A 21,687-nucleotide genomic window follows, 5' to 3' on the forward strand; every position below is an offset into this window, starting at 1 on the left:
GGAGAACGTAGCGCAGGAAAGACTGGCAAGTTTGCGTGAGAAGACGGTAGAGGACCACGCTGAATCGGGTTGCGACTTCGAGTGAAGTGTGGTGACCTGTATTGAGTGTGTTGAGCGTATGCATTTATCTCCAGTGATTGTTGGAAGAAGTCAGCGTTGTGGTGCAATTTCTTGAAGACTGAGAGTTGCTCACAAGGGGCACTGTTAGTTGAAATCATATAATTTGAGTGCACCGTGTCACTGTTAAGGCCAAAATCAACTTTGCGGTGGAAACCAAAAGACCAAGGGAATCATCTGGGAGCAGAGTCGAGCCGATAAACTGCTGGAACCATCTTTTGACCAAGACCTTGTAGCATGGTCGAGTTGTTGGGACCGAGTCGACATGAGTTTTGGAGCCAGTACTGTGAGTTTCATTGTTGTGGGAAGACAAGTGTGTGGGTAGTAAAAAGGTGGGCAATGTTGGACACAGTCTATATTCTCAGCTGGAACGCAATCTGGGCACACAGAATTCATACTGTTACCGAGTCCTACAGTCACCTTCTATGCAAAGAAGAATTATACACACCAAGACTACAAATCTACCAATCTTTTGAGCCTTCACACGTTGGGGAGAAATTATTGGACCTGTGTCACAGTTTCTGGGTGCACCTAGACAGTTTGTGGGAGTTTTTGCACTGAATGTTGGAGGCGTCATATCTCTGTGCACTGAGGAGTGCGACTTTTGGGCGGAAGTGGTGTCAATCGAGTTAGCTGCTGGAAGCATCAAAACTAAATTTGCATTACAACATAATTTCTTTCTGGGGGTGTCAATTTTTCATTGTGAAATTGGATTAGATGGCCGAGTCAATGAAATAGGCTTGATTGCGTGGCCATTGGACAAAGTTACTTGTTGTTGGAGTACGCATAGACCAGAATAGCATAGCAGCAAAAAGTGGGGTCATTCTACAACTCCAGGTTTCTAACTTATCATTTTTCTATCAAGCAAACACTCATTATTCGCTTTGCCCTCAATTTGTTAACATAATTTTGTGCATGACTGGCATGGATTGTAGTTACCAGAATGAGAGTGTATGATTGAGTCTTTAGAGGTTTGGTGTGTTAGTTTGTTGTAATGTCCATTTATGTGTAAGAGAAATTGTTGCCAGTATATCGTTGTATTACTGCCCGAGGCTGAGAGTAGGGTTTTGAGTCGTTGTAAGCTCGACATTGTTGTATGCGGGTGTAGATAATATTGATGCCTTGAGAATCATTGTATGCTATTGCTGAGTTTCCATGTTGGTCAGAATGCATGTATGGGGTTTGGATACGAAATGTATGAAGAAGAGGTAGTAGTATGTGATAATTTGCTAAGCAGAGAGCTTGTATCCATAATCATTGCATGGTTGTCTTACATGTCAGAGTCTAGTGAGTACTAGGCTGACTTAGTGGAGATCAAATTCTGAATGCTAGCAGTTGTGTTGTGAGTTGGGAAAGTCTGTTAGTCAATTCATGTTTAAAGCAACCTAATGTACTTGCCATCATTAATGTACAACAAACTCAAAGGGGGTTTATGCAATTCTTTAGAGAGAACAACCAAAGGATGTGTAGAAGGGGCAGGAAATAGGACACAAGATTTTTGCTCCTGGGACAGATTTGAAGCACATGAGGGTCACATGGAAAATTCTTTTCAAATTTGATGAACTAGATACACTCCTTTCCAAAGTGAGCCAGTTAGAAGGGAAGAAACTAATTTGGGTTCTAAAACCTGCTATGCTTGCTCTCATACAACACGAGTTCTTGGAGGAACCTTGTGAAGGGGTTAGCCTTCCAACTGTATCTTGTCTTCGTAACATCATGAGACTAACCGTCCTTATAGCTCCTTACAATGATGATGCTATGGGGAGAGTTTGTAAGCTGATAGTGGATACTTTTTAGGATTTAGACAACAGTGCATGTTCTACCTTTGGGAAGAAGCTTGAGATTTTAGAAGTTATGGCTATGACTAGGACTTATGAAATCATGTTTGATCTAGAGTGTGATGGTTTGATCCTACAAATTTTCCAATGCTTCTTTGACATTAGGAAACATCATCCTCACACAGTCATAGCACATATGCAGTCCATCTTGTCATCATGTATGAGAGGCCGTGATGCCATTTGTTAGGAGTTGCAGTCTCGATTGTTGTCTGTTTGGAGGAGAGAGTAGTTGGTCTCACCTGCTGCATATGAGCTAGCAGAAAGGTTGGTTGAGCAAAACATTGGGCTTGTTGACCACTATGTGTCAACTACCCATAGCAGTACACCCCCTTTTTTCGCAAAAGGGGATAGCGCTTGATCGATGTGTCCATGCCATTCGACTTCCATCATCAGCTTGATTATGTTATGTTGTAAACCCAGTCTGCATGTGTAAATTGTAAATAATCTTAGCAGATCTGAGTCATGTATGTAAATTGCCTAGGTAGACCTAATCTTCTAGTGATAATCTACGTTCCGGGAGGTTTTTTGTCTCACCGATCCATGATCGGCAGAGTTTTCCTTTAGCCTAACCCCAAAGCCGGAACGAATTTTGTCATTAGAATCTTAGGGGAATCCTAGTGTGTTAATCTGCTAGATTATATGTGGTCGCAGAACTGGGTGGTCTATGAGGGTCTATGTCAAAAGGGTTTTCCCCCTTGAGATGTAAAATTGTGAAAGTCATGATGTAAAGTGTCTTGAGGGTTAGAAAATGTTTTAATCCCCTCATAAGTCCTAAGTCCTAGGTCCTAGGTGATTTTTCCAAAGGCTAAGTTCGAGGATCCAAAAATAAAAAATAAAAAATAAAAGATATAAATAATAACAAAAAATTAGAAAAAAAATAAATAAATAAAATTAAAAATAACTAAAAATAAAATAATAATAATTTATATATAATAATAATAATAAAAAAAATAAGTCGAAATTTTGAGAAAACAAATGCAAAATTTTAATTTTTAGTTTATTAAAATTTCGACGGATGAGATTGAAAGATATCTTGATTCTCATCGACGGTCAAGATCATTTTGACATGGATCAGATATCTTGATTCTCATCGACGGTCGAGATCATTTTGACATGGATCACTCGAACTAGTCGTTGGAAATTTTTCCTTTAAATAGGGTGCTAGGGGTCATTTGAGATCATTGGATCTGTGAGTCTTGTGCTGAAAAAACTCTCTTGTAAACTTTTTCTTGTGCAATAAAGAAAGACTTTGGGGTTGAAATCTTGCTGGTGTTACTCTCCTGAAGTGTTGTAAGCTGCTTTATTTTCTGGATAATTCTGTTTTCAACCATTGGTAATATCTTGATGTAGAGTGATGTTCAACACATGTATCTTGTTCACTTACTAGGGTTTGAATGGTAATAGAATTTCTGAAATAATGGCAGGTATCTCCATTAGATCTGGAATTTAGTATTGTTTTTTCCCTCTTTATTGATGGTTAAAGTGAGTTGTGCAGGAAATCCTTATTGAGAAGATCAGTGGGCGTTTGGGGAAGTTCTCAGCTGAACCAACCAACTCCCGCAAAGCATTTTCTTGTAGAGCCCAGCCAGTTTCGATTCTGGGTCTATCATTTAAGTTTATTTTTTGAATGCATGAGAGATTTCTGAAGTATCTCATAGTAAACCTGAAATTCTGAAAATATCATTATGGATTACTGACAAATCTGGCTGTTGTAGAGTCACAAAGTTGTAAATAATTGTAGTTGGTTTGTAGGGTTTTAGTTTTTTACATATATATTCTCTGGCTGTTTATATTTCCATCACAGGTTGCAGGGTTTTCTGAAGATTTCTGAGAGTTTGATCAGCTCCTTGGTATTTCTCAGGGTTTCTTTGTGTTACAGGGGCATTTTGAATTTTTTTTGAGGCAAATCTGGGCAGTCACATCACTCAGCACTGCCCCCTCCATCCGAGTGTTGTCTCCTCCTTGCTGTGTGTAATTTTGTTGCCTATATGCAGCCCTTTAAAGCAGCATCTTCACTACACAGCTTCTATCACTGCTCCATCCGTAGCCATTGCTGCCAAAACCACGCATATCCTGAAGCCATCACACTGCATTTTTCCTCAACGCACAACTTAATCTCCTCCAATCCCTGCGTCCTCCCTACGTAGCTCCACTTTTTCTTTTACGCTGCCCATCTACTGGAGCTCCACGCTGCCTGTACGCAACTCATACCTATTGCGTTCTTCTTCATCCTCTCTACTGCAACTGCATCCACCTTCTCTACCTCCAACCAGTGTGCTGCCCCTGCCATACCTGCAAAAAACTCGCATTTTTCCTCTAACCACGCTGCTCCAGTGCCTGCTTCACTCCAGAACTTGCGTCCTCAGCTCGCAGCTCGGTCTCCTCTTTCCTCTCCAAGCGCAATCTCCCTCATCGCATGATCTACCATTGTCGGCAGAAGGAGGAAACAGGACAGCGGCAAAGAGTATTCCAACTTGCAAAAAACAATCATACGTTGACACTTTTTTTATTTATGCGTTAGTATTATTTAGCTTAGGGTTAGCATACGTATACTTTTAGTTTCATTGAATTTTATCTTAGGTTCGATATTACTTTTATTTAGTTTAATTTAGGATAAATAAATTTCATTTAAGCTTGGTTTAGTTTAGATTTTTTTTTTTAGTTTTGGTTTTTGTTTCAATATCATAAAAAAAAAATAAAAAAAAAAAAAAAAAAAAACGGTTTTCATCTTGTTATATAATTTTAGAGTTAGATTTTCATTTACCTCTTATTTCAATTAGTTTAAGTTCTAGTTTTATTTTTAGGTGTTAGTTTTGGGTTTAGTTACATTTAAATTTTGCGTATTCAGGCTTTGGTTTTGACACTTAGAATTTTTTTTCAAAGTTTAGTTTTATTTTATAAAAAAAAAAAGAATAAATAAATAACTATATATATATATATATATATATAAATCATAAAAAGTTGTTTTTCCTGAAATATTTTTGTGTCACATTTAGTCTTAGCATTTTTTGTCACGTTTCCAAATTTTGGTGTATTTCGCTAAGGCTAATAGATTTTTGATGTGGGATTAATATTTATCATTTTCATGTGGTTAAACATGCTTAAATGATCATTTAAAGATTAGCTATATGAATGTGATCTCTGGCTAGCATTTAGAACTACATGGTTATTTAAAGCATTTATTCTTTCAAATTTTAATTGCTGGAACATTGTTAAGCCATTGAGCATTTATCGATTATCTCGCATTTGGTAAAAGTTAATTTTTGTTTGAGTTATTTGATGGTAAATGATTGTTAATGAGCTCATATTTCTACAAGCATTTGATAAATAATCATTCAGTCATTAACTCCATAAGGCACTGGTCTATTAACTTAATAAAATCAATTAAGTGCTTGTTTCCCCTCATGTCTCCCAACCCAACTGCTCCACAGTTGGTCATCCATTGTCCCATAGGGTCTACCCCCCTTAGCCGCAGGAGACAGGGTTAAACGGAGAGATCGGGGATCAGGGTGACAGCCCTCGGTCTTAGGGTTGTCGTGACAATCTATGCGACAACAGGGCTATTCAGGAGACAGTTGACTAGGGAGGAGCTACTCAAGTTTGACGGATCATGCAGTAGGAATGAGCTGAGGAGGAAGGGACTTTGCTTCATCTGCAAGGGACCTTGGGGTGCTGACCACTCATGCTTGAGTGACACTGAGGAGATGACAGAGGTAGAGCAGAGGGAGATTCCTTCTAGTCATCTGGGTGAGGATTCTTCTTTGGACAAGCCCATGGGTTCATACAAGGATGCTTCCTAGGGGCACGAGTCATGTAGAGTTGTTGACAACAGACCAGATTTTTGCGATGAGTAGTCAGTGGACCCTATGAGAGACATTCAAGATAGTGTGTCACCAGTGATGAGTCAGCATTAGCAACATATGATGGAGCATGAGAGACATTCAAGATAGTGTGTCACCAGTGATGAGTCAGCATGAGCAACATATGATGGAGCATGAGTCAGCTAAGGAGGAGGATGTGCACAATATGCATGATGAGCCCTTTGGGGAGTTCCAGTTGGAGGTTCATATTGAGCTTGTGATGGAGGAGGATGGGCAACCACCCTTGGGGTCAACCATTGATGAGGAGCAGACATATGTACAGACAGCTAGCAAGGTGACAGTATTCGCTGACACTTGTCCTCAGGAGGTGATGGAGTATGACTGGACAGTTTGGCAGGAGATTGGTGGACTGGAGGAGCGTGGAGTTTCCTATCAAGCGAGGAGGATGGTAGTGCATCCATCTTTGGGTCTATCCATTGACGATATGCAAACAAATGTAGTGGCAGCCAACTGAGCTGTAGCATTTTCAAGCAGCAGCCCTCCCCAAGAGTACATAGATAGGGTTTGTAGCACAGTTTGGCCACTTGTACCAATTACAGGGAGAGAGGCAGGGCTTTCTCTATGGATATTGTTGACTAACGAGGCGAGGTTGCATGAGTGGAGCACAGTGTAGCATAGGGGACTTATCACCTATACAGATGCCTATGCATTCGATCCTTCCCACAGAATGGATTGGTGAGAGATCATGTGTTGGTATCCTATTGATGGTGTGATATCCTTAGTCATGGGCGTAGTAGAGAAGGGACCCCAGACATGTCAGAGACTACATGCTCTAGTTGGCAGTGGGATACAGGTCGATGACTCTTCAACATTCCTTCCCATTCATAGAGTTGGATTAGCGGTGGATTGAGTCAGGGGTTGGACTGGAGAGAGGTGATGAGTTGGTACGTAATCAGTAGGTCTGCATTCACAACCGGAGCTATAGGACAACATGAGTCGTGGAGCATTGATGCTCCATCTTGGTGGCATTGGGATCTAGTGGGATTTGTTGATGGCAGGTTCAGTCGGAGATTGGTCTGGGATTCGAGCATTGAGGGGTCCATTCATGGTGGGTTGACACAGGAGCAGTGCATCATCCAATGGTTTGTATGGGATCCTGGCATTAGGTCTCAGTTGCATTGGGCCACCAGATTGGTCCACATATTTGGATTGCTTGAGGGAAAGCAATCTTGGGGTGGGAGGACTGTAATGTCCCCATTTGTATTTTCCTCCATGGTACAACCAGAGTGGATTTCCAGGGCAGGTGATGGCCAGGTCAGTGGAGCAGGTTTATGTCATCAGGGGTTTCGATGGAGTTTTGAGGAGTTTTTATGGGATCTGGTGGCATTCTCTTGGCATATTTCATCATCCGCACAGATCGTCTTTTGTTTTGTCGCATTTCGATAACTTTAAAAAATTAGCATTATTATGGGGCCTAACTTAATTAATTATGCTCGAGGTGGCATTTCGGGGAGATTAATGATGGAACACCTCAGTGTAATAGTTCGTTGGAACTAGAATGAGAAGATCTACAGGATGGGACGCTGAGAAGTGACTTCCAATGGCTGAAGAGAGTATGGTTGGCGATTTACCATTTTCCTTAATTAAATGACTTTAATTAGTCATTTAAATTAGGAAAAATAATTAATTCAGAGGAAATAGACGAAAAGTGACTTAAGTAAAATAAAATAAAATTAAAAGGTCACTTAAGATAAAGTCAATGGAGGAGCTCCTAGAATAATAATAAAATAATAAAATAAGATGCTTCTAGAGGCTTGGAGATCTATCCATTAGATTTATAAAAGAGGAGGAGGTCATTTGGAGACATCTTATATTTGTATATTGTTTTTATGGAGATGTTTGAGAACCCAGTTCTATACTTCAGTAGTAGCTCCATGACTGAAACCCTCAGGTGATCCAGTGAGGGTTGGGTGAGGGTTGTGATCTTCTCATTATTCCTCACATTGTGATCTTTTAATGAGATTTTCATGCAATTTGTGGGTTTATTGTTTCTATCAAATTTCTGGTGTTTGGGTTCTTCATGGCAATCTTCTGTTAAGTGCATGATAATTTTATGTGAAGTGCTTTTTTCAAATTTATTTCATTTGGGACATTACATCATTCCTGGCTTTTTGATTGTTAGGAGGGTTCACCTTTCTCGGTCTATGACTCCACCCAGAATTCCTCCCAAGGTTGTGTAGAAAGCTCCCCCTCAACATTGGGCACTCTCAAGATTGATGATCTAGATTGAGAAGTATCCTTCCCCGCCCCTTCCATTTGTCTCTACTTCTGGCTCCATTATGTGTTAGATGTCTTTGTTTTGTTTGCACTTCTACATTTCATTTTGTCTCTTTCACCTAGCTATATACTTAATCATTTTTTGTTTGATAGCGTAACCATAGGAGCTTTTATTTACATTGATGAAACATTGAACTACTTTTGTGGTCATTCAATGGACTTTAATAAAATCATCTCTTTTTCAATATTATCTTCCATTGGTGGAAACAATCCAAAGATTTGTAGTGTGGACAGAGTTGCAATTTTTGCCTAAGCAATTTTTGATACTTGATGGTAGACCATAGTTATTTTCCAAGTGTGCATTGTGGGTTCCTCTCTTTCAATTTTTCATTCTTCCCTAGTCATCCAACAAAAAACTAAAACAAAGTTTGCAATACATTTCAAATAGCTTCAACACTTTAGATAATGCAAGTGCCCAGGTTATGCAGAAACATTTCAAATAGTGTCAACACTTTAGATAATATAATGCAAGAGCCTAGGGTCATGTAGAATTAAAGCAAGAGCCTAGGGTCATGTAGAATTAAAGCAAGATCCTAGGGTCATGTAGAATTAAGCAAGATCCTAGGGTCATGTAGAAACATTCCAAATAACGTCAACACTTTATATAATGCAAGAGCCCACGATCTTGTAGAATTGCTTAAGAGCCCAGGGTCATGTAGAAGCATTTCAAATAGCTTCAACACTTTAGATAATGCAAGAGCCCACGATCATGTAGAATTGCTCAACCGGATAAAAATGGTGCTACATCCTTGGAAGCCAAAATATTAGCCAACTACTCAACCATCCTCGTCTAAAGAAAAGATGGATGATATGAAGCAACAAGTGAGGAACAACTCAACTAAGCAATCAAAAATATTGAACTAAGCAATAATACCAAAGAGTAAGCAACACCATAATGAATGACCCACGTAAATAAATATGATTAGAGAAATCAACACTAGTAGATTGGAAATCAAAATTTCTCATGAGAGGAAGGCACCCTCTTAGGAAAACTAATTAAAGAACATGAACCCATCCAAAAGCATCGATTGTATCAAAAGAAAAGATTATAGTACAAAGCATAGCAAACCATGGCTAATGAGGCTTGATTATTTTTGGAGGGATTCCCAATGTGAAAATTTTTGAATCTACACATCAAATATCCTATTGCAATCACTGGTTTATTGTCTCGTACTTGTTTTTACATTCAACAAGTTATTTAATTATTTAAACAACGATGAAAACACTATTGCAGACTACAAATACACACAGATCATAAATTGAAATAGCTTTGAGACAAATACACAAGGCACACTGTTATTTTTGGACAAACGTCCCCGGAAAAACCCAATGCGAGAGAACCGATGCAACGACTTTGAGGGTTTTCTATTATTAAGCAGTATTTCTGAATAGAACTCTGGATGCCCTCTCAGCTATCCAGTTACAAAGATAAAAATACTGGCAGAAAATTAAGTGAGATTACCTCACTTCACCTGGCAAAATCTCTCTGATCCGGCAACTGCACTGACTATCCCTGGCTACAACTACGCTGCTCCTTTGCAGTAGCTGTGTGGAGCACACTAGGACTTTGCGTTAGCACTACGCTGCCTCCTTTGCCTCCTGGAGCTCTGATGCCAGCCTTCTCGACTGATCCTACTGCTCCCCGGTTGAATTCAGACTTCTGCAAGAGGGAAAATTCTCCCCTATGCTAGCTCTACGTCAAGCAAAGCATGGGCCCTCCTAGCCCAACATCAACTTCCCTTGGACTGCGTTGCCTCCTCTGGCGTCTCTACTGTGTATTCGAGGTCCCGGGAAGATCCTCCAACCTCAACTATCCATGCCCCTCTATTGCAACAAATCACTTGTTCGATTTTCTCAGCAAACCTTGCCCCAAAAAAATTGAATTCACTGATCTCTCAAGTGTATCTCCAACTGACCCTCAAGCCTCCTCTTATACTTTTCCTTTTGATGAATCAACGGCCGAGATTAAGTCCCTAATCAATGGCTAAGATTAAAACAAACTTGATCCTCACCACTGAAAAGTTTCTCACCCATATTCTTATTAGTACCCATTAATATTTTTATTTTCCTAAGTTTAGACTTAGGAACTCATTAAAAATATTAATTATTTTAATAACTCCTCATCCGGGTGGAATTTCTCCAAACGATTTCTGGGTCTTGGAGATCTCATGTGTTCTAGCCCCTCCACAAAATTCGGAGTTAGAGCACATCCGATGCTACCCAAAATCAACACTCCCTCTTAGCAAGGAATGTGCTCTCGTAACACTTCTCAACAGAAGTACTACATTGATCCACTGCATCGGTTCTTTGTGCTGCTGATGCTTGGCCTGATGCCCTTCATCCACTGCACTGTTGCTTCCTGTACTGCTACCCATGACTCTGCCACTGCCACTGCTACATTTGTACTACAACTCCCTCTCAAAATGTTGCCTCATGTTGCCCATAGCACTGCCATTGCTATTGTTGCACTGCAACTCAGTTGTTGAGAAGTAAGCAGCTGAAACTTCACCCAAAAACTAACATGCTGGTCAATATGGATGCCTTGTGATGCTGAAGTTACCTTTGCTGCTAATCTGTGCTAACCCTCTACTGCTACTGCTCCGCTGCAAAACAGCTTTGTGCCTCTCGCACTGCTACAACATCCACTGCGCCGCTTCAGACTTTGGCACTCTAGCTCTGCCACTGTCGCTCCATCACACCTCGCTCCAACCAACACTTGTCATTTTGCTACTGTCGTTAAGGGCTCCTGTAGCCGTATGTGATCCAAGAGTTTGGGCACCTCAAGGATCATGCTCGAACATGCAGTCCTCTAGACTACAACTCCATGTCGCCCCACCTCTTCTCCAGAGGCGCATGAGCACTCATGGCACAATCGTCATCCTCGCCTTGCCTATCAACTTTTACTGGAGTAGCCTTTGAGTCAAAAGCCTCCTCCTTGCCTTCTTTTGAGGGCACTGAGTTGCGAAATGTCCAAGTTCCCCGCACTTGAAGCATCTGACCTTGGAAATATCTTTCTTCTTTCTCTTCTGCTGCCCTTGTTGTCCTAATGATGTGAGAGTTGCATCCTCCTCCTCCTCCTTCTTGACCCGGGCTCCTCTACTGCTACTCCCTACCTTGGTCAACCTCCTGATCTCTTCTTGTCGAAGAGCTACCCACATCTCCTCCCAACTGGGGAGAGTCGCTCTACCCAAGATACTTTGGACAAATGACTCCCAGTCCTTGGTGACTACATTCAGGGCAGTCCTGACCATGAACTCAGGATCTAGTGTAGACCCCACAGAAGTCAATTGGTCGTGAATCCCTTGCAACATGAGGAGGAAGGGATCGATCTCTTCTCCCTTCTGCATCTGATATTGTCTCAGCTGATTTTCTAATAGCATCTTTCGTTGGATAGAAGTGCCCTGGTATAAGGTGGTTAGCGCCTCCCACATCTCCCTTGTTGTTTCCTTCTCTGCAATGTATGGTACTACATGATCTTTGACCCCATCTAGGATCATGCACTTGGCCTCCGCCTGGACCTCCTCGTACTTATTTAACGGATCAATGCTGACCGGAACAACAACTACTTTCAAGGCATAGTCCTTGATGCGATGTTTGTCTAGAATTGCCAAGATCTTGGCCTTCCAAATGACAAAATTGGATGCTCCATCCAATCTGTCCTGATCCCTCAATCCATTGACCACATCTCTGCTAAAAAATGTAGGGTTGGTTCTCTTCTCCCTCTCCTGTTGCTAATCCAGCAAGACTTGGATCTGGATTTCTTCGGCACAAGTAAACCCTCTAAGGAACAAGCTCCTCTAGACTCCCTCTGAGCCCTGATTTCCTTCACGGAAATCCTCCTGCCAAATGTTGAATCACTCCTCTCCAATCCTCCTTTACTGCTGCAACTCGGATCTAGATTTCTTTGACTAGAAATTTGTCAAGGTAGGGACTCCCTCTACCTTGGCTTTGTCTGCACAGACATTGTTTTGCACCAACAGTAACAGCTTCCCACCAGCTTAGATTGAATCTACTCCGCCCCTTCAGCCTCGCCAACTGACTGATTCAAACCTCTCAGGCTTTGTGTTGGCCCAGTGAGCTGATGCAATAACTGCGTGAGCTCCTCTTGGGTTCTGCGTCACCCTTTGCAAGCTCAAAATGTTGACGCAGGCACTCCATGAGCCTATGCATCACTTTTCTGGCCTTGTGTCACTCCTTCAGTTGCTCCTCTACCTCTGAAACGACGTTGTGACTAGGGACAACTGCTTCTCTGCAGCAAATTCTCTGGATCCCCCAGCTAATGTCTACAGTGTCCTAGGATCTGCAATCCTCTGATACCATGTGAAAATTTCTGAATCTACACATCAGAAATCCTACTACAATCATTGGTTTATCATCTCCTACTTGTTTTTACATTCAACAAGTTATTTAATTATTTAAACAACGATGAAATCACTATTGTAGAATACACATACATACAGATCATAAACTGAAATAGCTATGAGACAAATACACAAGGGACACTATTATTTTTGGACAAACGTCCCCGGAAAAACCCAATGCAGGAAAACCGGTGCAATAGCTTTGAGGGATTTCTATTATTAAGCATTAGTTCTAAATACAACTCTGGATGCCCTCTCGGCTATCCGGTTACAGAGATAAAAATACTAGCAGAAACCTAAGTGAGATTACCTCACTTCACCCGCAAAATCTCTCCGATCCAACAATTGGATTAACTGTCCCCGGCTACAATTGTGCTACCCCTTTGCAGTAGTTGCGTGGCCCTGCGTGGAGCACACTAGGACTCTGCGTTAGCACTGCGCTGCCTCCTCTGCCTCCTGGAGCTTTGACGTCAGCCTTCTTGGCTGATCCTCCTGCTCCCCTGCTAAATTCAGACTTCTGCAAGAGGGCAACTTCTCCCTTGCACTGGCTCTGCGTCAAGCAAAGCATGGGCCCTCCTGGCCCAACATCAGCTTCCCTTGGACTACGTTGCCTCTTCTGGCGTCTCTCTGCCTCTCTTTGTTGTGTATTCAAGGTCCTGAAGAAGATCCTCCAAACTCAACTATCCCTACCCCTCTACTGCAACAGATCACTTGTTCGATTTTCTCAGCAAACCTCGCCCCAAAAAAATTGAACTATCTGATCTGTCAAGTGTATTTCCAACGGACCCTCAAGCCTCCTCTTATACTTTTCCTGTTGATGAATCAATGGCTGAGATTAAGTCCCTAATCAACGACTAAGATTAAAACAAACTTGATCCTTGTCACTTAGAATTTTCTCACCCATATTCTTATTAATACCCATTAATATTTTTATTTTCCTAAGTTTAGACTTAGGAACCCATTAAAAATATTAATTATTTTAATAACTCCTCGTCCGGGTGGAATTTTTCCAAACGATTTATGGGTCTTGGAGATCTCATATGTTCTAGCCCCTCCACAAAATTTCGGAGCTAGAGCACATCCGATGCTACCCAAAAACAACACCCAAGTCATAGTACTTGGGATGAGTTGAGGCCCTCAATAAATTGCAACATACTGAACAAAACCTAGAACCACAAATAGAAACCATTGTGTTATGAACTTATAGCGAAGACGGATTCATCTACTTTTCATGAAAATTGAGGATTAAAACATTAGTGTGATCACAAAAGGCCTTCCTTTCACTGGAATCAATGATCATTCTAACCAATCAGCTTGAAGAATTTAACCCCTCTTCCACCATGCCAATGAAGAATATTGATGAGATTCATTAACCTTAACATGTATCGATGATCCATTGATGATCATGATTACAAGGTCTTTTCAGATTCTCGGTGAATTTTTTTCTCCGAGCATGAAATAGAATATAACCTCAAGTGTAGTTTTGATGCCTATGAGCATCCATAGCCTATTAGCTATATAGAATATAACCTCAAGTGTTGCTCCAATGCCTATGAGCATCCATAACCTATTAGCTTTTTGGGTTACTTCGAAAGTGGTTACACCATGGTTGGGGTGCTTCATGAGATGTGTGGTGCATGGTGTATTGTTGACCCTTGGTGTCCCATGATGGACTTACACATTGGGGTGGCTTACTCTTGAGTTGCTAGACCTGGATGGATCCTTGTATGACATTTTTCCCTGGAGCATTGAGTTTGATGACTTCTTAATGTAGTCAGCATATGGAGGGAGGTTGCTTGCTTTGAGGATGCCTTGCATTAGAGGTGCATTGGGCATTCTAGAGAAATGTGTTGGGCCCTCAACAACATAGGTTGTTTGGCCATTTCCATAGAGTCTTACACTTGACTTGAGAATGTTTGGGTTGAGGTAGTGGACATGTAGGTGTGGTGGTCCGTTAGTCTCTCTTTTACTCGCCTTCTCATTCAATCTTATGTGTACTTCATCTCTCTTTGTCTTAAGGCGCTAGGGTTCCTTGGAACATTCTTGAAGTCCAGGGATAGGTTTTGTTCCACTTTTGATCTTCATCACAAGGGATGGGTTTGCAGCATGATACATATTGATTTTTATTTTGATTGGCTGAGGGGATGGTGTGTTGTAGGATACTCACTTTATTTGTTGTCCACCATTTCTAGTGAAGTCCCCCCCTGGCATCAGGAAATTAAAGCATTGTGACAGCATTCATTACTCCATGGATTTTTTATTGGTTGAGGGGATGGTCTCTTGTAGGAGGAAACTCACTTTTCTCGTTGTCCACCATTTCTAGTGAAGCACCCCCTATTGGTTTCGTTTTCTTGGCATCAGGAAATTAAAGCATTATGACAACATTTGTTACTCTTGGAAACTTGGAGGGGTTTTTTGGATTGCATTAATTTAATAGCTTGTGTTCCTATGTCACATCTTTTTGGTGGCTGGCTTTTATATATGATTGGTTGTTATATTTCTCAGTTTGATGATCATACAACTATGTTCTTAGACTGTGCCATTTCAGCAATCCCGAGGAGGTACATCAGATCAGCCATGGCTGTTTGCTATGCTGATCTTAGACCACCAATTCATGGCTGTTATGGGCAGCCTTCTATATTTCTTTCCAATGGTATGATTCAGAGCAAGGAAACTCTGTTTTTATTATTTTAAGGGTTTGCCAGCTACAGTTAAGGAGGAGCATGCTAAACTCCTGTACACAGTCATGGGCAGCCTTCTATATTTCTCTTCAATGGTATGATTCAGAGCAAGGGAACTCTGTTTTTAATGGTTTGCCAGCTATAGTTAAGGAGCATTACACAGTCGAAAAAGGGGCACTCATTCCTGCAACTAAACCCTCAATCACAGCATTTGCCTCCAGGTGAAGATCTGATTCATGTACATTTTCCAGCCAGAAAAGAAAAATATATGACATGGAAGATGCAGGCATCTTACCCAGAATTTGCAACAGGGATGTGATGTAAAGTTTCGAGGACAGTTGTAGGTCATGGAGGGTCTTTTCACTACTTGGCAGTGTCCAACCTAGAAACTATAAGCAGCTGGATCTGTTGAAGTATGCATTTACAGATGGTAGTCTAATAACCCAGAATTAGTCCCAGGTGCTTGATAGAAGAACAGAGGGGAGCTGAGGTTTATTTCTTAAGTTCCTTACGAAATGTATAAATGCATGTTCATAAAAGCCTTATTACCAAAGGCTATTGGAATGATAATATCAATAAAAGCGACTTTTTTTACATCACATATATCATGGTCGATGGATGGATTGGATTGGATGGGCTGATATTGTTGGTGAAATTTTTTGATTGAAGTTGTTACTGCTCGAAAAAAGTTCTAACCATAACAGGTCTTATGTTGAGGCAACTACCATGCAAGCTACTCACTGTTTCAAGTTGAGGCAACTACCATGCAAGCTACTCACTGTTTCAAGTTGAGGCAACTACCATGCAAGCTACTCACTATCACCTTCGCTGTCACGGTGTCACCTTGGTGTCCTTGCCCAACTCTTCGAACTTGAGGAAAAGGGAAATCCATAGTGTTTAAACTGGTGAACCTTGTAGAATTGCCCCTAGGATCTAATACCTCCTTCGAGAACAAAGCTAGACACCTGGAATCCTCACTACTTAAAGAAAGTAGTGAGGGATCCAATTGAGAGTATGGTGGTAGAGTAGCTATTTGGTTTGTTCACTTATATTTAAAATTGCTATGCACACACTGTGACATTCTGCTGCAGTAGTAGTTGTGATAGTTGTGGGTATGTTACTCAAATTCATAATTGTACTAATAAAAGTGTCCCTAATTTTTAGGTAGTCCAATAGGAACTTTTTCCATTTTTATAATTTCCAACCATTTATAGTTAAGGACTTGTCCAGTCAAAAGGGCCGACATTATTGTTTAGTTCTAATTTTAAAAAATGTATTTTATATTTCGATTAATGTTGTGAGATAGTTGTTTCTTTATATTGAACTTGTATATTTATCGGAACTCGTATCTGATAAGGTAGGCTGAGTAAAGTCTTCTTGAGGTGACTGCACCCTTTATATGTATAAGATGTTTGTTATGTTTATTATTTTTCAATAGAGTAAATGGCAGATTTGACGTAATCCATATTTGGTTTTCAGTGAGTTTAATTAATAGATAATTCAATAATAGCATGCTTCCAATTCTTTGATGGCAATTTGGATCTGAAAAGCTCTGAACATTTTAGTGTTGTGATGTTTGGAACTCGTACCTGATAAGGTATGCTTAGTATAGTCTTCTTGAGGTGGGTGCACTCTTTACATGTATAAGCTGTTTGTTATGTTTATTTTTTTTCAATGCAGAGTAAATGGCAGATTTCACAAAATCCATATTTAGTTTCCAGTGAGTTAGTTAATTATAGATAATTCGATAGTAGCATGCAGAAAAGCTCTGAACATAGTCTTGGTATGTTCGCAACTCGTATGTGATAATGTATGGTGAGTATAGTCTTCCTGAGGTGGGCTGCATTCTTTATATGTATAAGCTATTTGTTATGTTTATTATTTTTCAATTCTGAGTAAATAGCAGATTTGACAAAATCCATATTTAGTTTTCAGTTAGTTAATTATAGATAATCAATGGTAGCGTGCTTCCAATTCTATGATGGCATTTTGTATCCGAAAAGCTCTGAATATTATAATGTTTAGTGTCATCTCATATACGAAAGGTTGTATCTTATCATTTCATGAGGTGGTTTTCCTGGGATCCTTGTGTTAGTTTGTAGTGAGGCGTGAAGCTAGTATACAAAATAACTATTTTATGGACATGATAAAAGCGAGTGTTCTTGGAATTGATCTTTGTTCCAGAAAAGTATAGAAGTCCAATGCTTAATCAATTAAAGGATCGATGTACATGGAGTGGCGGAGGGCATAGTGGTCGGCTTGGTGTTGAGTATGGCCATGCTCAAGCTGAAGGAACTCGACCACATCCAATAGAAGATTACCATGTGGGAACAATTAAGCCTTTTGGGAATGAAGGCAGGATTGGACTGTTTGCTATTTTTGATGGGCACGGAGGATCAGAGGTAGCAGAATATCTTCAGCAAAATTTATTTGATAGCGTATTGGATCATCGTAGTTTCTGCACTGATCCAAAACAGACAATCAGGGAGTCATACATGGCTATTGACCAAAGGTTTTATTGTCTAAATTTGTTTTGTTCAAAGGATTTTGTAAGGATCAATGCTTTCATGCTTTTTACTTAGGCTCGGACAATGTAATGATGGTTGCAGGATATTGGATATGGGTGAAGCACGCAGAATTTGGAGAGCAGGATCTACAGCAACGACAGCATTTCTATTGGACAAAGGAAGGAGACTCATTGTTGCAAATGTGGGAGATTCAAGGGCAGTTCTTTCCCGTGATGGTGCTGCAGTGGACATATCTGTGGATCATGAACCACAAAAGCCCAGAGAACGCCAAATGGTTGGTACACTTGAGTTTTTGTTCGGAGCATATATATTATATGTATTTGCTCTTTATTTTTTGAAGTGCTTTGAGAAAAAACATGTCTGGGGATTGCACTGCATAGAGAGGACTTCCTAAACGTTATGTTGAACGTTTGAGGACTTTTTCACCTTAGGTTGAAGGTCTGAGGTGTAGCTATTTGACCAAAATTGCCGGGATGTGCTCCTGGCCTCGTCTTTTGAAACACATGCCTTTAGGTGGGGCAGATCACAGTGCAAATGAGATCCTGGTTGACACCTTACCGGTGAAAGGATACATTTATGCATCTCGTCTCTGAGGATGACATTCATAAGAGCACTCATAACTGTGCAGGTTGAATCAAAAGGAGGAGAGGTGAGCAAGCAGTTTCTGGGCGGCGTTTACCGTGTTGACAGAAAGCTTGCAATGTCGAGAGCATTTGGTGATTATAACCTCAAGGCACATATAACAGTAGAGCCTGACATATGGGAAGGTGAATTAACAGCTGATGATGAATTTTTCATAATTGCTAGCGATGGTTTATGGCACGTTATGAACAGCCAGGAAGCAGTGAAAATAGCAAGAAAAGAGTCTAGTGCAAAAGCAGCTGCAAAGGCACTCGTTCAAGCTGCATTAGACCGAGAGAGCCATGATGATATTTCAGTACTCGTTGTTGGTCTTGGCATTTCTGAAATTTGACATGACCATCAAATTTTCCTATGTAAGGTGTTATGCTTGTGCTAGGTCTTTGGAGAGGGATGATTGAATTTAAGGTTTTTTGGTGATAATCTTTGGTATTCTTATTATATCCCTTCACTGTGAAGGACATCATTATATGCTGAATTATTTAAATGGATGACTGTAATTAAGAGGAAGTGGGATAATAGTGAGAATATACGTAGATATAGTTGCAGCTATAGGCTATTGCTTATTTATTAGTAATTACATGGTGTTATGGGACATGACTGTAATAAAGAGGAAGTGTGGTAATAGTGAGATTATGCTTGAAATAGTTGGAGCGGAGCAATAGTGAGAGTATACTTGAAATAGTTGTAACGATATGCGATTCTTTATACTATAGGCCATTTTTTTTATAGTAATTACTTGGTGTTATCCCATAGGTATAGTATGTGCTAAGCATATTTTGAAAATAATGTGTCAAAGTTATGGGCAAAATGTTTACAATATTTTTTTCATACTTTCACCGTCCCGTCACTCTGGAAGTGTGTTGGTAATTATTGTGGGCGTCCGTCCAATATCGATCATTTGTGACCATTGTGGAAATGTGTTGTAATTATTCAATGCAGACCTTCCATCTTCATATCATCGCATCTTCATTGTCTTTTAATTTTTGGAGAGTGGATGATAAAGGGGTCTCCCTTTACCTTACCTTTTGAAGAGCTGTTTGGAGAGTGGATGATAACGGGTCTTCATGCCATCATATTTTCATTCTCTCTGGAGAGTGGATGATAAGGGTGAAAGGTGTATATTTGTTTTAGGGTGATTGAGTGTGTGCAGAAATATACATCTTCATTGCATTTTCATTCTCTTTTTAGAGTGGATGATTGCATTTTCATATGATGATAAGGGTGAAGTTGTGTATTTGTTTTTTGTATTTTGCATACGACAAATGGTGATTGTGTGCAGAAATATACATCTCCAGTATCATCTTTCATTCTACTTTAATAGCAGTGTAATACTTGAATAAGTGGTAGGGGTGAAAATGTACATTTGTTGATCATTTTAACACTTAACATACAATTTTCATGAAGATTACTTCATACGTTCATAAATTTTTATGATTATCAGAAATGTTACTTTTACATGTTTGTAAAAGTTTAATATTCAATAAAAGAAGAATAATGTTTTTAACTGCTACATGTCTCTAGTGGTTAAAAGTGTATTTCCTTTTGAAATGTTATAGGTTTAAACTCCCTGCTTATCCCCAGAAGGGATAGGGCCTGGATAGGGTATCTACATCTGTAATAGTCAAATTGTGTTGTGTAAAGATTTGAATTGTGTAAATTGTGGTGTAAAGATTTAAGTAATCAAATTACTGTGCAAGGTAGGGTTATAAACACAGGACTATCATATATTAATTTGTGTGTAGAGACTTAAGTTGTATAGGGCAGGGTTATAAGCAAAATACTATCGTACATTTAATTTTTGTGTAGGGACTTAAGTTGTGTAGTGTAGGGTTATAAACAAAAGACTTAAGTTGTGTAGGGTAGGATTATAAACAAAAGACTATCGTACATTAATTTTTGTGTAGGGTAGGATTATAAACAAAAGACTGTTGTACATTAATTTTTGTGTAGGGTAGGATTATAAACAAAAGACTCTCGTATATTAATTACATTAATTTTTGTGCAGAAATTTAAGTAAAATTACTAATAGAGATGGCAAGAATAAAAGAATTTTACAAGTTAATTTATATTTTTTTATTATATATTATGATATAAAATAATATATTTAAAAATAACTTGATTTTTATTTAGTATTTTATATATAAAAAATTCGTTGCTTGTTACTTATATTGATTTAGCTAATTCATTCATTACAACAATATGATCACTCTCACCCTTATATTATAGTATTGAAAATATGATATTTGTATGTGTTGCGATGTATATAATGGTGTGTGAAATTGTTGGAAATACTAAGAGGGTGAATCAATGTTCCTTCACATTGCCATAGGGTTCATGAGATATGAACCATTAGACTTCCTTTTTCATTCTCGAATAGCCTCAGCTCCTCCTTTTTGTTTGCTTCACCAAGATGGTGGTTGAATGACTTGAATATATACTAGTACAACCTCATGACATTGCACTGACAAGTCTATTGGGGGCGGGAGCGGGGTGAGGGGCGGACATGTGCTTAGGTATGCTGACTTGACAAAGGTTGAAATAAATGGTTTTTTACTTAAAAAATCAAATTCTCTTCAACCAGGAGTTAAGAGGCAAGTACTTGTTGAAAAGGGCTTAAAGTCCTCTTTAAGCCTATGCAATTTCTTCCTTGGATGGAATCCCTTTGACATCAATAACAATTAATTTCTCCAACAATCTACCCCTTTGTTGTTGATGGAAACATTTCTCATTGTGCTACTCCCTTTGTCATTGTGCTACTACCCCTGTCATTATGTTGCTCCCCCTTTTACATCAATAGCAAAGGGATAGTCTAGTGTGATGCAAGAGAGATAACCCCCATCTTTTGACGAAGACATTCAAATGCTTCTCGAGGTAGGGGTTTTGTGAAGATGTCCGCAATTCATTCCTTAGTGTTGACATATTCCATTTTGATGTTCTGCTCTGCAACTTGTTCTTAGACAAAGTGGATTTTGTTTTTTTTTGAATGCATGAATGGATTTTCTTAGAGATTGATTGCACTAGTGTTGTCATAATAGATGGTGATAGGTTGATTTGTTTATATTTTGACATCCTTCAATGTTTCCTTCATCCATAGATTTGTGTACAACAATTTGTTGCTTCTATATACATGGCGTCAGTTGTGGAGAGAGATATAGATGATTGTTTCTTGCTTAACCAAGATACAAGACAATCTCTTAAGAAGAATGCATTTCCTCTAGTGCAATTTCTATCATCAATGCTTCCTGCGCAAGTTGCATTGGTATATGTTGTAAAGGTAAGATTTGTGCTCTTAGGGTACTATAGTCCAAATCAGGGGTCCCCTTTAGATATCTAACTATTTTTTTCATTGCTTGGATGTGTGA

The 21,687-nt window shown here is 39.6% G+C and overlaps 1 protein-coding gene across 1 annotated transcript in view; it reads left to right on the forward strand.

Moving 5' to 3' along the window:
• Positions 1 to 18,860, forward strand: part of LOC149185236 (putative protein phosphatase 2C 17) — a 30,788-nt gene extending 11,928 nt beyond the window's left edge. The window contains exons 2-4 of the mRNA XM_089417847.1: positions 17,340 to 17,667; positions 17,765 to 17,957; positions 18,312 to 18,860. Of these exons, the coding sequence (XP_089273973.1) occupies positions 17,357 to 17,667; positions 17,765 to 17,957; positions 18,312 to 18,656 (849 nt within the window). The 5' untranslated portion in view covers positions 17,340 to 17,356 and the 3' untranslated portion in view covers positions 18,657 to 18,860. The remainder of the gene's footprint in view (positions 1 to 17,339; positions 17,668 to 17,764; positions 17,958 to 18,311) is intronic.
• The last annotated feature ends 2,827 nt before the right edge of the window (positions 18,861 to 21,687 follow it).

Source organism: Pinus tabuliformis, chromosome 3_2 (genome assembly GCF_031772625.1).
Source record: "Pinus tabuliformis cultivar Carrire ecotype Pingquan chromosome 3_2, CPIR1, whole genome shotgun sequence".
Taxonomy (NCBI): domain Eukaryota; kingdom Viridiplantae; phylum Streptophyta; class Pinopsida; order Pinales; family Pinaceae; genus Pinus; species Pinus tabuliformis.